Genomic DNA, 17,621 nt, shown 5'->3' with positions numbered 1-17,621 from the left:
AAAATGTATCTGTGAGAGCTCTGATTAAACTGTCAGCGGGAATGTTGGAGCAGACGCAAAGCATTTAAATAGAGGCTGCTTAGTTTAATTTAAATGCTGGTTCAGGGGGAAAGCGATGGAATGCATTTACTCTGAGTGCCTCCACACGTCTTGTGCTGCCACACAAACTGGGAATTAGGAGAGTGTGTGTGTGTGTGTGTGTGTGTGTGTGTGTGTGTGTGTGTGTGTGTGTGTGATCATAGAGACTCAGTGCTTGGTTTTTGGCAGGATGCTCCATTGCTGGCATTGCCTCACAGTGCTTCCCTTCTCTCAGGGTCACCCTTCTATAGAGTCACAAAGGGGTGACAGCTGTGACAAACCCATACAACTTTAAAAGAAGAATCCTCTCCCATCTGCCTTCAGAGACGTGTCCAATCTGTGCACAATAGGACACTCTCTCTGACCACTTCTTGATAAAGGATCTTGGGAAATGTGATTTCATTGCTAAATGAAGTATCTTCTGAATGTTTCTACTTTCTCAAAGTCTATGATTTGTTTCGTTTTACTTTTTTTGTGACTGTTTTCACATTGCAGGAGCCACGTTAGAAGAAAGATGCTGAAATAGTCCCATGCTGCTGCAGCGGGGCAGCACCAACCCAGCACCAGCTGGAGCAACTGGTTTAAGTACGCTGCTGGTAAGACCGCATGTACTCACACCAGAGGGAGCACAAATCATAAGGAGGATGGATCCTCATGCTTCAAGGCTGAGCTCAGAGCAGAGGTAAACATGAGCAGGCTGCTCTGGGGATGCAGTTGGGTCGGGGGTACCTGGGCTGGGTGTGAGCAGGAGAGGCAGGAATGGGGCACCGGGTGTTCAGGGTGCAGCACTGGAATTGTGCTTGTTGGTGCCTGCCTGCTCTGCCACAGGTTTGGCTGGTGGAAGCATTGGATCTGCCTGCCTGTACTTCTTTATTTTATTGAAGGAGACAGCTGTGTATGGGTTTGCATCACCAACTCCAGAGACACAGAGAGCTTGTAAAAGCCACTCTTGCCTGTAAAGTAAATCGAGCGTGTAACAGCTCCAGTCACCAAATCGTGTTGGCAGCCGGCTCGGGGCGTGCAGGAGGATGGCAGGTTGAATCCTTCCCAGCAGGGTTCTCCGGGGAGGGAGTGCAGATCTTAAGAAGTTTCTATTCAAGATCTACACGTCCCATGATGCAGGAAGCAATAATCAGAAATTAACTAAACGTTTGAGCTTGCTCACTCAGCTTTACCATCGTGCAGCATAAGCTGGGCTGTGCAGGTGAAGGTCTGCCTTCCTGGTAGGGACTTAATTCTGGGCTATGTAGGTAGTTATGCAAAGATCTCACTAAGTTCTCTGAAAGTATTCTCAGCCTCTGTTGCCTTGGTCCATCATTTGATGCAATGCCACCCCAAAATCTGCATCTCTACTGGGTCAGCACTGATCCCAGTGCCCAAGGCAGCATGGTTTTTAATGGTCCCCACTGCTGGGTATCTAGACAAGCAACCATTATGCTTGTGTCTGCTCTGTGCTTTTTGCAAAAGTCCAGGAGTTTTGCAACCAAAATGGCCTTCACAGAAATAAATTGGACTTTGCAGACTGAGATGGATGCATGCGGACCCACATAAATCTTTTGCATGCTTGAACCCATTCCGATTTTAAAAGCCTCTTCTATGAAGAGCTCATACACTGCAGCAATCATAAAAATGATCTTCTATATACAAGGCCCTAAGGCAATCCTTAATCATGAGCCCATATCTGAACGAGGCACTTCATCATTACGGGCTGAGTGAGGGAAATGGAAATGCAGCCAAGGACTTTGGTGGATTTCAATTTACCCGCTGTGTGAACCTGCTCTCTGCTGGGTTGCTGACCAGCCTCCTCCTTTGGGAAATGCAGTGATGGATAAAGTTGGGCACATTGGAGCCCTTTAGCCCTTGGGTGGTTCAAGCTTCAACCCAGGAAGCTGAGAGAGAACAATCCTCCACTTTTTTTGCTGCTCATCCTTTGGCAATGAATCCAAACCCAACGGATGATTTGCAGAACAGGGTAGTTTAACTGGCACGGTGTTTACAGCTCTTGAAATACTTTTGCAGTAACTTGAGAGCTGTTTCCCAGCTGCAGCCTGTGCCTGGCTCACGTGGAGGGGAGCTGCGCAGCTCTCCCTTAGCATGGAAGGCTACTGGCAGTGGTTTGAATTTTTCAAGGATGAAACAATGTAGGTTTCTAAGAAGTAAGTCTGGATTTTTCTCCCCATTTTCGGAGTTATTTCCTTTCTGGAAGTTTTGTTTTACAAATCTTGTGGATTATCCTATGACAAACATTTCAGTTTTCTTGATTAACCGTGCATGACTATGTGAAAAGGTCATTCTGGTTTTCATCCCTGCCGTTCTTATATAAATCCTCCAAGAACCAGCAATAAAATATTTCATCTTCCTGTTGCCTTTAAAAAGAAATGATGGCTTTACCCTCTGCGGCCCTTTCCCCAAAGAAACAACCCATGCAAAAACCCCACAGCAATCCTGCAAACAACTCTCATGTGAGGAAATGCCACAAGGATCCCTCATTTCTGTTTTCATGTGGCATCAGAGCTGGTGTGGCTTTCACACTCTGGGGATGCTGAATCTTGTCCAGGCCCAGAGCAGGACTCTGTATACTGGGAACTGCCCCCTGTGTGACAGCTCAGAGCTCAGTGCATCCTGCTTGCCCTGAGAGCTCAGCAAACAGTGCTACGAACAGCCTGGCTATCAGATATAACCCAGGAATCACACGGGGCACTAACGAGCATCTACGTGGTCATAAAGTTGTCATTGTGACTTTTATTACTGCCGAGACTGATGTTGGGACACAGTTTGCTTAGAAAGGCCAGCAGGTCTAAGAGAATATGCAGGAATTATTCAGAGAAATTGCTCAGGAAAAGATTTTAAAATAAATTCTCACTCTCTGCAGGTTGCTTTTATAATTACACTGCAAATCAGCTCGAAAAGAATCCTGAAGAACAGAAATAAACTCCTAAACTCAGATCTCCTCTATAAGACACAGCTGATGTTACTGGCTGTCCTTGTGCCCTTCTGCCACGCAAGCTGGATTTACAGGTTAGTATTCTAAGCACGTGCTGCTGATGTCATGTGTCAAGGGTCCAAAGTGGAAATGGGGATGTCTGAAACATCCTACCTGCACACCCAGCGCTGCTGTCTGCTGCTCTGGTATTAAATTTTGAGTGACCTGTGACATGGTACGGGGCTGAAATGATGAGGCAGTTGTTCTAAGCTTCAGCTTTAGAGAAAATAAACTACCTTCGGGTAAAAACACTGCACAAATATGACCTCTCGTTCTTCCATATCTTTCATGGCTCCCCTTGTACAGTGTTGTCTGCTCATAAATAATAAAAGAAACAACTGTTTTTAATACATAAAGAAAAAACGTAACACTTTTCATATAGATTAGCAGGGAGCTGCAGCTCACCCATGACAGCAGCTCACATGAGAGCAGCTACAGCAGCTTTTGAATCCTTCCTTGGGAAATCCTCAGCGTAAAACGCATTCTGAAAATGCAATATAGAAACAGGTTTACATGCTGGAGGGGTGGCTTTAACTATGATTTTTCACTAATCTGTAATTAAAGGAAAAATAATGACAGAAGCTTGAAGTTCTTCCATGTGATTCACGCCCTTACAACTTGCTCGTATCCCTCTATTACCATGTGAATAGAGCAGTGATTACACCCTGCTAATGTATTGGGTTTGCCCGGCCAAGATTTCCCTTGATTGGCCTAAAGCAAGGGCAGAGTAATTTAGTTCACAAAGGTAAATTAAACTGATAGGCCTTAATTAGGGAGAGATCCATTTACAGCCCAATATGGGGCACAGGGTTATTAGTTCTCAACGCAGCCTCAGTGAATGTGGCAGCACTTTTCCTCTCTTTAATGTAAAACTCTTGAATCAAAATAATAGTTTTGGGGCCTGGATTGCAGACTTTCATGGTCTCATTGACCGTAATTGAAAGTTGAAGTCCACTTTGACCCCAGCTGCTTCAGTTCTCTGCTATCTGAGATTTAGATCCCCTTTCCTCTGCTGTAACAGATGTCGGACTGAAGAAATGACAATTGTTCACACTGCCAGTATTTTCCTCCAGGACTACAGTATTGGAGATAACCAGGTCAGCATAAATAAAACCAGCAGAGATTGCTTTTTCAGTCATCATGTAACCTATCGCTCAGATTCTCTCTGCTCCTGTGCTGCCAGCTGAAAATAAGCCTTTACAGGAGCTGTAGTGACTGAGAGGTTAAGGAGTGGGGGAGAAGGGGCCAGCTGGCCCTCTGTGGCCCTTTGGCCACAAAACAGATGTTTGAGTCAAAAGCCTTCACTGACAAAGCTGGTTTTCAAAGAAATAAATGGCAGCATCTTTCAGCGGGAAGGCAATAGCTGAACACTGCTCTGATGCTCTGTGTCAAGATCATACAGATAGATAGCAATCTCTGTGCAAAACAGATCATCTAATGGCTTCTCCTGCTCCGGTTAACAAAGCGGGGCTATTCAGAAATGCACACTGACTGGGTTTAGGGGCAGATGGGGGGAGGGGGTGATGTTTTTTCTCTCTTTGGTCAGCTGCTTTTTGAAAATAAAAAGCTGTAATGCAGGAAACCATAATGTAATTGTGCTCTGTGTCATCACTTCTCTTCTTTGACACATGTCGCATTTCCAGCCGAGTGGCCTACTAAGCTAATGAGTGAATGACATTTGTTACATTGCTCTACTGGAGTAGATGAATCCGATGTGCTCTCCATTAAGGGTAATAGTTCAAACACAAGCCTTGCTTTCAGGGAATAGGTGGAACAGATCAAGAGCTCAATTAAACATCCAACTGCTGAAGCTGGAAGGCACAACTGCTATTCAGGCTCTGTTTAGGCTTTTCTTTTTCCTCCCCTGAAAAAAAAAATCAAATGGAATTGACTTGAAAGTTAAAGATCCTTGATCTCATTTTAAGGTTAGATACGCAGGTGTGATGGGCTGGGAGTGTCTCTGCCAATAGTCAGATTGCCATCTAACCTGTGCAAACTTTTTTGTTAACTAATGGTGTTTGAAGAGTGTAAAGGTCCATCCTCTATTTCCTCGCTGATCGTGGGACCTTCTATCAGGCACGCACCTTTATTGCTCTTATTTAATGCAGCTGTAAAATGCTAGAAAGCTATAAATCTTACGGGTTCACATCTGTGTATATCATAATAACTCCACATATTTGCTTCTTAGGTTGAACACCATACCGTGCAGGTTATGCAGATGTGATATAGCATCAGATGTAAGGGATTGCCTTTAAGCTGCATTTTAGCTGACCATATATGCCTGCACTCAGACTGAATTTGTAAAGGGAAGACTCCAAGCCAGCCATCAGGTACTAATGCATTTTAATCCAAATACAAGAAAACCACCAACACAGTACATCTGTGTGTAACAGTATTCATGCATTTCATATGAAAGATGCTTGGTGACACTTTTCTTCTATACTGTGCCCAGTTAGTACAGAGATTACGGCCGGTAACCTGCTAGTTTCAGAACAGTTGGGTAACGTGTGCGATGGGCCAAACACTTTTGCCTGTCTATAAAAATACTGTTTGTTTTCACAGCTATGTCTTTTTCTAAATTCATCCGTGTGTCTTCCAGGTTCCTCAGAGACTGTTCAGCTTCCTGCAGTTTTTTCTTCAGCGATTCAATGGATTCTGTTATTACTTCAACTTCGTTGATCAACCTGAACAGAATTACAAAAGTCGTATAAAAATGAGCAGAAACTTGTGTGTGTTACTAAGGACACACGAACTGTAACAGGAACAAAAATCAATAGCTATAGAAGCATAACACTCAACAACAAGGGCAGGAGGTATCGATCCCAGCACTTTGAAAAGGACCTGGTAAATGCTGGAGTCAATGGGCTATGGACTCAGAAAGGTTGGTCCCATTGGATGTTCTGTGCACTTAGTGAAAAACAGAAATTGCTTTCATAGCTTTTGTATTCGAGTTTCCCTTTATTTAGATAGTACTAAGAATGCCTTTTGCCACCACAGATGAACTATCCATCCTCACTTCACAAGTATCCCTTTGTGTAGGACACTTGTTTCAAGGAATATAAGACAAAACTTGTTGGATGAGTCACCAGTTCAACTAAATCTGCTTTTCCTTAAGCCTGGCTTTTGACACCTGTTCACTGGCACAAAGCTCAAGTATTCAGGATGATGCTTGTACCAGAGATCAGGAAGCAATCATTAAATGCATATGACCTTTTAAAGAGGTGGCAGAACAGCAGCAAGCCATTTTTAAAAAGCACATCCCTTCCTCTGGGTGTCAGTGGTTAGATGCTTTCTGCACTCTCTGTCTGTGCACATTTACTTCCTGGAAAACAAAATTCCTGCATGCTATGGGAACTGAGTAATTATAAACAGTGAAAGAATGGCAATTAAAGACATGCCAGTTCAGCAAAGGGCCTGCATGTTCCTTAAGTTGCATTAAAAGCAATTTACACACTGAGAGGCACAAGAATTATTTGCTGAATCAGGACTTAAATGAGTGCGCAGGCAATGGCATAAAGCATTCAGATTAACTGAAACTACTTCCTTCCTATGTAAAGAACAGCTTTGAATGGCAGGCATCTTTGCTACAAGTACACTGCAAGCCTGCAAAAGCTGATCCCCCACTTCTCCTAAGGGCAGAAACATGTGAAGGAGAAGAATCAATTACAAGGCTTATAATGAGATCAAAAGTGACAAATGTGATGTTCAGACCTTTAATTTGAAAGGATTTATTGACCTCCAGTTCTAAAATGGATTATTACTGAAAATCAAATGCCACCAGCCCAATTCTCATGAGTACTAAGGACATGTCTCAGGCTATGGATGTGCGCAGCCCATTTACATTCTCAGCACTAGAAACATATTTCTTTCAGCACATAGTCCACCTTGTGGTGAACTTTTGCTAACAGCAAAAGGGTTGCAAATTATTCTCAAGTTGTCAAATATATATATATTTATATATATATACATATACATATACGCACATAGATATCTATATATGAACTTCTAAATCATAAAGAAACCACACAGTTCAAAGAAAAAAAATGCCTAAAGTCAAATGGCAGACCGATGTGCATAGATTTTCTGTTTGCCAACACATTAGATTAAAATAATGTCTTCCTTGCAGTGATTTCAGACAACTGAATTATTTCTGATATATCAGAATCAAACCTAATAATAATAGAGAAAGACCACACGTTTCCAAAACAAAGTGCAAATGCTATTTTACACCAGCCTTGGATAGAATGAAAACCTTGTAAGACTTATTGAGCAGTTTTTACCTGAATTGTGCATCATCTCTGCAGAGCTCGACATTGGGTCTAAAAGACCTGTCATACAGTCTCGTTTGAGCCACTTTCATGGGGCCTTCTTTGTCTCTGATGGCTTGTTTGAGAGCAACAATGTTAGCTTCTTGATCTCCTATTTCCCTAAGGGTCTGAAAAAGATACCCAAGAAAAATTGTTTTAAGATTAAGACCAAACCAACACATTATCTGAATCTGAACTCCGATCTAAAAAGAGGCAGAAAATAATCTGTAGCCTGTTTAAAAGCTTTCCTGACAACACATCCCACCTCCTTAAACTGCTTTTAATGGTAAATTTTTTACTGTAAATTATCCAAAAAAAAAAAAATCAAGTTATTTTGAGTGAAATTAAGAACTGCTGAACAGCTTGGAAATGTATAGATTTCTAGTGAAAGAAATAGAAAAGGACAGGAAATTCTGAATCCCTTCTCCTTCATGACCACTGACACACAAGCAGAATATAGTCTGGCAGCTGCCATTATCCACCAGTACTAAGAAATGACTTATTCTTTCTACGCTACCCAGCAGCCTAACACAGAAGTAGGAGCTGCTCCGTATTGGAGAGGATGCAGAGGCCAAAGATACTCTTTCCATTTGGCAGGAACAGCTTAGTGAAGATGCTACAGAAGAAACACTGCAGACAGCAGTACAAGCTGAACTGGAGCGATAATCCAGCACTGAAGATTCTTATCAGATCCTAAGTTGACACAACAGTGTTTTATACCTGACATGAACTAAGAAGTTTTTCCTAGAGGATAAGCCCACCGTGACCTACTCAGAACAATGCTGTCATGCCTATTGCCAGCATTCAAAAATGATGCTTACTTGTTTCAAATGATGCTCTAGTTTCTGTTTTGTATCATCCAGCTCCAAACAATGTTTGTGAAAAGCCTCATTAACAGCAGCACACTGCATCCTCAGGTCCTCAGATACATCATGAAGAATATTATCAATCAAAGTGCGAAGATTAACTGAAGCCAGTCTTTCTCGTTCTGCCCTATAGATGTTGTCATGACTGAACTTGGCCCATGTCTCTGGTGTTGATGCACTGGAAGAAGGGAATAGCAAATAAACAGTCACAGAACTGTAGGGGTTGGAAGCTTGTTCTTTGTTTAGGTTGCATTTAGGAATGCAATCTGAAGTTGCTTCTCCCCCTGCAAAAGCACTGGATACCTCTCCTTGTGTTTCCTATGTTGTATGCTGTCCAGACTTACCAACAAGAAAGATTAAGAATCCTTTATAAAATTAATGAACTCTCATTCACTTCATTGCTTCTGAGGGAATATGTGACAAAAAAAATCGCCAGCAATCTTGTGCACAGTAATTGCAAGCACAAGCAGTTAAGTCACCACCAAATAAACACATGAATATATGCATGCATTGCAGTCTCGGTACATTTCAAAACAAAGACAACATGATCTCTGCTTATACTTTGACATGGCAAGCAGAAGACACTGCAGTACTTAGGACACTGTAGCAGAAATGCAAAGTCATGACTCGAAACAGTGATTGAACACCTGGTGGGAAGGCAGGGCCAGCCCAGGGGAGCTCAGGTGCAAGCAATACACCTGAGTGACTGGAAGGTGGGGAGCCAGGATCCTCCCCTCCCCAGACCTCACTTAAGGGTTGGCAGTGGAGGTAAAGGTATCTAGCTAGAGATTCCTTTCTGCCTGTCTGAAGCCTTCTAAAGGTAAGCAGCTTTTCTCCCTTTTTCATTCATGCATTGGGTCGTTGCTGCTCTGCTGTTATTGCTGTGCTTTCCATTGGTTTACAGATGCTGTGTTATATACAAGTTATCTGAAAGGGAGGGGAAGCATACAAGATTTACTTCAAGTAGTTGTATTGTGCTACTTTGTGTGCAGGAAGCTTTCCAAAAGAATGGCATTGTCTGTTGGTGTTCAAAAATAAATCTCAACAGGAGTTAGCTCAGATTTTAGAAGTATAAAAGTGATTATTTCTGAGAAAAGCTTCAACAAAACTAGTTTGCATATAATAAACCTACTTTGTTATCAGTGAGGTGGCATGTTGAGATTGTAGCACTACCATTACTACTGAAATAGCTGTTTTTTTGAAGGTCTGATGTCACACATCCAAAGAAACAGGAATAATACCATTAATTCAGGGGATCATTATAGTGATGCAAAGGATGTATTGTATCTGAGCAGCATTACTGTGGGGGGTGATGATAACTGCTCACCTCTCTTCAAACTTCACTGAGCCAGGATGGAACTGGATGTTGGTGCTCTGGTTCTTGTATCTTCCACATTTATCATCAATGTTGTATGTTTCAACTTTGTCTGACCAGTCCATTTCACAGATTTCTTTGTGGTCTCGATTTAATCTGAAAAGCTCATCGTTGTTGTACATGGTTAGTGGAAAATGATATAACTCAAAGCTAACACAAACATTAATGAAGCTAGGCTCTGATCCTTTACCTGTCAAGTAAAATGTGAAGGTAGACTTGTCTAACCAAACCTTTTCCCCAGCCACCTGCTAGTTGATGCACTAACAGCTTCCCTAGGCATTCAGTGCTGTTCTGTGCCCAGTGAAGGCTCAGGGTTTCTGTAGTCTGTGGCAAAGGTTTTGACTTTGGATTTTATACCACGATCCTAAAACAGGGATTTTTTTTTTCCAATAGCAGCTTCAGGTAGTGGTTACAACAAGAGAATACTCTTCCCATGACATCAAGCAGGACTTCCAGGAGACTTAACTCCTTTTTGTCCTAGCATGTTGAATTTGACTTTAAGACCTCCAGAAAGTGACCCTGTGTTATCCTGTGAGCTCTCCTTGCTGGACTGTAGCACTTAAACAGTGTAATTCCTCCTTGGGAAATACAGGAGGAATGCCATTCAGGTTGGGAACCAATACGTTGTTGTTAATTTTGGAGTCACGTTGCTACTAATTAATCAGAATTACTTCAGAGTACAAAAGACAGCGTGTCTTTATCAGCTGTAGACACCAGATGTCACTCTTACCTAAAGAATTAAAAAGATCCTGCTGGCCAACGATAGAACTAAAACAGCCTTGAGACAATCATAAAAAGCAAAGCCTGAACTCAACAGATGACTGTGAGATTGTAATTGGTGTAACAGAGCAACTGAAATTGTTCTGTTTTTTCTAAATTTCTTATTTAGAAAAAAATAAACTCATTTTATCTAGTAGAACAGATTAAGTTTCACTTAATTTAAAAAATAATTGGTTCAATATCAAGGTTTCCAGCAATTGACTCCATCATATGGATTTAACCCGAAGATTTGGATAATACCTTCTTTCCAAAGGATTTTATATAAATTAAAGGCAAATATTCCTTTTGAAGTGCAATGAATGCTTGTACTGATATGGAAGGCAGAGTTCAGATCTATATTGCAAGTTCACGCTGACATCTGGTGGCAAGAAACTCATCTTGAAAAGGCCCTTTGATCAGATAAATTATTGTAAAAGATCATACAGTACAAATACATCACATACTGTAACAACACAGTGGTATCTGGATAATATTTTGTTATATTTACATTTAGTGTTGGAAAATTAGGCAAGTGAATACACATACTGGAAATGATGAAAGGGTATGGCTCTTACTGTACCTTACTTTAGCTGATAATCCTTAACTATCATCACTGAGTTCATCTTTTCAGGCTTATTTGACTATATTAATAATGATTGAGGCATTGCAAGAGCTTTCTTACCGCATCTGGTTAGTGGCTTGCATCAAAGTTCTCTTCAAAAGCTCCTGGACATTTCTGATAAGCTCAGCTTCCTAGGTAAAAACATTAAGACTTCTATAGTATTCAGTGCAGTATGTACCATCCTGCAGAGCAATTTAGTTTCAATGGTTGTGGATGTATATACTTAAGTCTCCCACTCACTACCCACTCTTGCCATATTATTAGAAGACAAGATCCTCTCTGGAGTTAGCAAATACTGAGTAACTCAGCTTTAAGTCTACAAAGGCAGTAATAATTGAAATACTTCTAAAGCCTGGGGTTTTGTTATTTTCACATTACATGTGAATTCTATGAGAAAGCATATGTTCTGTTAGATTAAACAATGCTTGAGTTACCTGCACAGCCTTGAAATAGGGAATGGATAGGGCAGCAGCACTATGCTCAGCACGAGTCCAGAGTCACTGCCTTGCACAAAACCAGGCTGTCACTTTGGAGCTGGGCAGGACAGAGGCAGCATAAATTCAGCTGCCAGGGACTGCTGCCTTGTGTGCATGTGATGTAGCAGGACACTGGCAGCCAGAATCTGCACAGACCTGCAGACATCTCCAGAACACATTGCCTTGCTCTGCAGCAAGCACTTATCTTGGAAATGTGTGAGGCAGCAGCTTCCTGCAGATCTCCAAAAATACTATTTGTCTGAACTATGGTGATAAGTAGCTACTTAACAGAAAGGAGTGGCAGTATGGTAATCTTTTGTTGGCCTCCTTCCTTTGAATGCTCTGCATGAACTGAAAATAGAAGTTGCTGTTCTGTGGTTTAAGTAGTTACTGTCTACTTTGGCAGGTAGAGGAAAGCCAGCCCAAGATAAACCTGGTGGCACGTGCCTATGGATTGACTCTTATTAGACCAATTGCTTTCCCCTCTGATGAGGGGTAGCATCAAGGGCTACAGGATTACCTGAGCTATGTAGCACTGTTGGAGGGGTTAAGTTCCTTCAGCTACAAGAGGTGACTGCTCACAGCTACAAAGCTCTGTGTCACCTTGAGAACAGATCCAAAGTCTGAACTTACAGCTTGTGCTGCTTTTAGCAGGGATGTTTGTTGCAGCATAGACATTATCAGAACAAAAGAGACTGTCATTTGTAATATTTTCTCGCAGAACAAGAAGTACCTGGTGCTTGTCTTTGATGGCAGTGATGTTGCTTTAGGGGTTAACCATGAGTGCTCTTTGAAGTACTTTACTGAACTGGTAGTTATGCATTGCATAGAGGCTGGACCAACAGATGCCTTTTTTAGTATATAAATGCACTTAATGTCTGAGGACTGGATATCTTAAAGAGCTTTTTTTGATAAGATGAGCTTCTAATTAATGTAGCTATTGCGAGTTAATGATAATCATCCAATGACAATTAAGGGAGTATATACTGCCTAATGACTTATAGCCAGGACATTGCTGGTGTATGTTGATCCTCATAGTGCTCTTGACTAATAAATGAGTGCATACATCCCTGCAGTGTCAGTTTCTCCATCACAGGAAAACAATGGGGAGCATAAGAAAGATCATTTTATCCTAAACAGAAAAGGACAGTTGAGACTGGGGAGAAAACATTATTTCTAAGGGTCTGAAAGAGCACAATTAAAATAAACGCATAACTGAAGGCATCAGTTTCTAAACTGAGAACACTGAGACTTGCTTTCTGCAAAAAGGAGCTATTACAATGGCTGAGCTGTCAAAAAATAATCAGAAGGATTTTAAAGTGTTACAAAGAGCTAGCACTTGAAATTACTCTTATAGTAATTGATATTGTTTGTGTTGGGCAGTCAGTCTCCATGTAAATAAAGAGGTGATCATATTCCTGTGAGTAATATGCATGGTCTTAAATGAGAAAAACTTTCCTTTAGTGATTACGGTCTCTCACATGGAAAAAGTGAAATAGCCTCAAAATAAAGAAGTCCCTTGTTGAATGAGCTAAAATGGAATTTAAAAGTAGATTTCCTTTTGAGGAGATATGCACTCAAATATGGTATTTAAAACTGAAGGTACTGTTCTCATAGTTAATGGTGACCTAAGACTACTTAGAGTGAATAAGCAGGTGTAGATGATGATGGGTTTTCAATGATTATCTAATCAGGGATTTCTCCTAGCTTTTAAAGCAGTTGTAAAGTCGCTTTGCATGGCTGGGAGAAGCCGTGGCGCTGTGCTGAAGGTGGAGATCTATTGATGCAGGTCACGCAGGCCTGGCTGTGCTGCCAGCATCACAGAGCAACCCGGCCAGTTGACAAGTGTAGCTGTGACTAGCTCATGGGAGGAAGGCCACAGGTCAGCTCTGCATAAACATCAGGTCTGCCAGAGTCAACTGAGAACTCGCTGCCTGAAGACATTGAAACAAAGCTCTCTGCTTTTACAGTTGTCTATGTGGAGGACTGTCCTACTGCATGCTGGTTTGTTTGGCAAAGCAACAGACAGTGCTGTTTGGAAAGGGGTTTCTGTTGATTTCCTTGCCCCGTTATTGCGTTTGGCAATCATACACACAACTGTATCCTTTATCCACTTTTTTTCATTTCATGTAGCTGACAGGATCTTGGCTACTGCCTTTGTCTTCAGCACCGGGGAATACTGGGGCTGATTTCATCGTTCAAGTAAATGGATAACAAATCAACATTCAGAGTCAAATACAGTCCTTGAGTTTAAAATAAAATGACAAATGTAACTACATCTGCTTAGAACACAGTCATATCTGGCACTCACTTAATGAATTTGGACACTGGATATGCAGGAGTAACCTTGAAACACAGAATATATGGAGCTGAAGCATGATTTATTGGCAGTGTACCACTATGTGGCAAGTCCTGTGTTAGAGAGTACATTTTCAGTATTGTGTGCACATAAAAATACTAAACCACCATTAAACTGATGCAAAGGGGAATCAGAGGAGATGTCATATGGGCTATGGAAGCAAAAACCTCATGGAAAACGGATGCATGTATTGCTTTTACTGAATTCTGCTACTTCCATTGCAGCAGCTCAAAGAAATAACTATTTCACTTGAGGTGTTGTCATCTTTTTAGTCACTACAGATTACTCTATACAGGGAAAAGGATTGTGTCCTTCAGATTCTTCTTAACCAGAACTATATTAAGGAAAGATTAATATGCTGCTAAGTAGAGTCTATGAAGTTCTGAGTAACAGATGATTTTATTATGCATGTGAGGAGCTTTCACTTAAATACCTTAATCCCTCATTCCAGCAGCTGCTATTTAATTGGGGCATGTATCACAGTAGGTAATCTAAATAGGACTCTATCCTGCAGAACAAATAGGAGAGATGAGCTAGAACCAAAATTCCTGTAAAGAAATAGGAAAAACTGAAAAATTTATCTGGTTATAGAAAACTTTCAGCAAAGATACTTCTGTTTTATTTGTGAGTCATCTGAAGTGATTCCTGCTCAACAGATAGTGGAAGTATAATTAAATATAGGGATTCAAAACTGCTTGTGTATGTACATTTGGTGTTCCCTCATTAAATGTCACCTGCCAAGGGGCTGCTGGAAGGTGGATATCTCAGCAGGATGCTCTGGGAATCTCATTGCTGCGGTAAGGTGAAAGCAGCAATGAAACCCATGATCTGTGCAAAGCTTTTTCTAAGACCATATGAAAGGCAATGCTTTGTCCAGACATGTTCACCCCCTGAGCATGCAGATTCCCCATGCACCTATCCACAGGAGCTGGGAGAAACACAGTGAAGATGCTGTCCAGTGAAGTCAATACAAGACTGAGCTGCTAGTAAAAGAGGGGAAACTTCAAATCAAGGAAAATGAGCTAGAATATAAATTAAATCTGTAGTTAAAATTCCTTGTGGAAGGAAAAGAATGTCTGTTTCCTCACACAGCTGACTCTAGGGAAAACATTTCTCATTTTTGCATGTAAGAGAATGAATGACTCCTGATCTCCTGTGAGTTACCGTTTATTAAGTTAAGATTAGAAAGTGGCTGGACAAGAAAGCAAGATTCATAAAAATACGTGAGTACTTTAGTAATAAACTTGCATAGCTTCTCTAAGTAAGCAAATGAATGCGGAGTTACTGGTGAAGTGGATCATTAACTCTGAAATCTGCACAGTGAACAGTCAGAATTCATGGAAGAGCAGCTCAAAGTGTCAAGAATTCAGTTCTGAAGGCAGTAAGAAATAAAAGGTGCTGTTTTCTTTTTTTTCTGCAGTGAAAGAGGTACAGAGTCCAGCTGCAGCTTATAGGGCTGGCAAAGCCACTGAGGGCACGCTTAAAAAATCTCTTTGCAAATGTTTGTGTCATAAAATCTATCCCTCTGTGAAAATGGGAAGGGTTTCCTCTCATATTATATACTCCTCTTCGTTCTGTACTGCAAAGGTCATTGGCATGGCAACAAAATCTTCATTTCTCAAGGGTCCATCTGCTGCTGGTACACACGCCTCAGCTGAACTCACATCATTCTTTTTTGATGACATCCCACTTGGCTGTGGACGCTTTGCCATCGCAAGCAGAGAATCACAATTTCAGGTGAAGAATTAGCAGCAGCAGATGGACTTCTTAGCAATGAACAAACTATTCTCTGGCAGAGAGATCAGGAGGAAATAAATGCAGGAGAGAAATCCTTGCAGAAAGTTGGATTTTTAGAGGGGTTGTTCTTACATTTCATACATTTCTCTAAAATAGCAGCAGCTGGTGAAAATAATTTCTTTTTTCATTATGTGAATCTTGTAACTACAATTCACAAAGCAGATGAGTACGCTGCTAAAATATTCCATATACTAATTCTCTCATTTTTCTATTTTTGACTAGAACAGCTTCTAAATATTGATCACCACTGAGTGTTATTCCTCTCTAAAATATTATCAGGTACTATCACCTCATCAGCTCTGTAATTCTCTTAAGTATTTTTTCTAGCAACAAACATTAATCAACTGCGTTAATCAGTAACTCATCATGAATATACTTCCACAGTATAATGGAAGCTGCAGGCCAATAAATGATCATCCATTTATTTATGGGACAGTAGGAAATGTATCATTCAAGAATGAAAAATGACCCAGGATCTGCTCTCTGTACCATAAGCAATCAGAATAATTACATCAGTTTGAAGGCAATCTACGCGCTGTGCTGGATTTTGGTGACAGATAACAAAGTGTCAGCTGGAGTAGAGCTCTCTAGGGGAGGAAAGGATCAAGCAAACTTCAGGAGAGCACAAGGTTTGTTGAAGTCGTGCTGTCAGAAATACCATCTGTCTGTGCCTCCCAGCGTGTCTGGAGCTGTCATCTCATAAAGCTATCACAAAACTACATTGTACTGCTTGGAGTGAGCCATGCTGCTGCTCCGCAGTACAATTAATGTGATGGCTTGTGCTGAGACGCAGTAAGTTTGATGTTAGATCACCACCTTGGCACAACTACAGCATTAGACTGTAATACAGGTAAGAAGCAGAGACTTCTCAATGGAGCATGGAAAATAGGCAAGCAGCATTTCTCTGGTCCCGAGTAGGCTGCTCATGGGGCATTGCATTTTTAAAGCATAGCCTGTACTGATGAGGAGACTTCAAGCAGTTTAGTGCCAGAATAAGATGCTGAGCCTCAAAGTGGAAACCTAAGCTTTTGAATTTGCTTGGGTTTGGTCTGAGGGAAGGGGTCTGGTGTTCTTTGGGTGCACTCATGTGAATTTTAACATCTTTTTAAACAATGGAAGGATTTTAAATAGTTCTTCCTCAATTTAGGTTTGAATCCAGGTTGCCCAGGAGTGAGAACAGACCTTTGTTAATTGCTAGAGGGCACCTTCATGTGCTAAGTGTGGCTCCTACTAACCAAGTAGCTCAGAGATCAGGTCAGCACTGCACAAGGGCCACCAACACCCTCAGCGTTGTGCTCACCTTCAGCAGCTCCCTCTCCACCTCATCACAGACCAGGTCTGGGGGCTGCCTCCTCTCCCGGCACTGCAGGTTATCTGTTGCGATGGCATAAGGCACCTCGGTAGCATCGAGTGCCCTTTCCAGCCTCAACTTCTGAGCTGCCAGCAGGTTGGTCTCTGCATCCAGATCCTCAATCTCCTTCTGAAGCTCAGACTTCCAGTAGTGGATGTTCTGCAGCCTCAGGCCTAGGGCAGCAGTGGAATCTTTTTGTGCTCGCTCTGTAGCAGCTGCTGTGCTCTCAGACAGCTCTTTAGATTCATCTCTATTATTCCCGGACTCCTCACAGCTGGACAGGGCCTTGTGGAACAAGTTATAATTAGTCTGGTGCCATTCGGGGGGCAGATACTTGGCAGTGCGGAAGCCGGCCGTGGCAAGGCCGCTGGAGGAATCAGGCCCCGTCTTCAGCGCCGCCTCGTGAACCTTCATAGGCAGCTGAGTAGCGGGCACTGTTTGAGGTGCCGGCTCTTTAGTCAGCGGTACCCGAGCGGGTACCGGGCCGCCGGGGCTTCCCTGAGCTTCCTCCATAGCGGCCATGTCTACAATGCGCCGCGTCCTCTCGTTGCAATAGCAACGACAGCAGCCAATGAGGAGAAGGGTCCCCCTACTGCGAAGGGAAACCCGAGGCTGTGACGAAAGAACGGCCCGCCCTTCATTACCCCA

The 17,621-nt window shown here is 42.0% G+C and overlaps 1 protein-coding gene and 1 long non-coding RNA gene across 2 annotated transcripts; one reads left to right on the top strand and one right to left on the bottom strand.

Annotated features, from left to right (window-relative positions):
- Positions 1–251: 251 nt before the first annotated feature.
- Positions 252–3,118, top strand: LOC107320574. Its single transcript, XR_001558317.2, has 3 exons — positions 252–471; positions 574–760; positions 2,951–3,118. It is a non-coding gene; the product is annotated as an uncharacterized LOC107320574 (long non-coding RNA).
- Positions 3,119–5,387: 2,269 nt separating this feature from the next.
- TEKT4 (tektin 4) lies at positions 5,388–17,590 on the bottom strand. Its single transcript, XM_015877013.1, has 6 exons — positions 16,923–17,590; positions 11,051–11,121; positions 9,562–9,705; positions 8,190–8,412; positions 7,342–7,496; positions 5,388–5,745 (listed from the first exon to the last, which is right to left on the bottom strand). The coding sequence occupies exons 1-6, from the start codon at positions 17,493–17,495 to the stop codon at positions 5,526–5,528; spliced, it is 1,386 nt and encodes a 461-aa protein (XP_015732499.1). The 5' UTR covers positions 17,496–17,590; the 3' UTR covers positions 5,388–5,525.
- Positions 17,591–17,621: the final 31 nt, after the last annotated feature.

The sequence above is a fragment of the Coturnix japonica genome, chromosome 14, assembly GCF_001577835.2.
Source record: "Coturnix japonica isolate 7356 chromosome 14, Coturnix japonica 2.1, whole genome shotgun sequence".
Classification (NCBI taxonomy): Eukaryota; Metazoa; Chordata; class Aves; order Galliformes; family Phasianidae; genus Coturnix; species Coturnix japonica.
The sequence above is the reverse complement of the archived record's forward strand: the minus strand, read 5'-3'. Positions and strand labels throughout refer to the sequence as shown.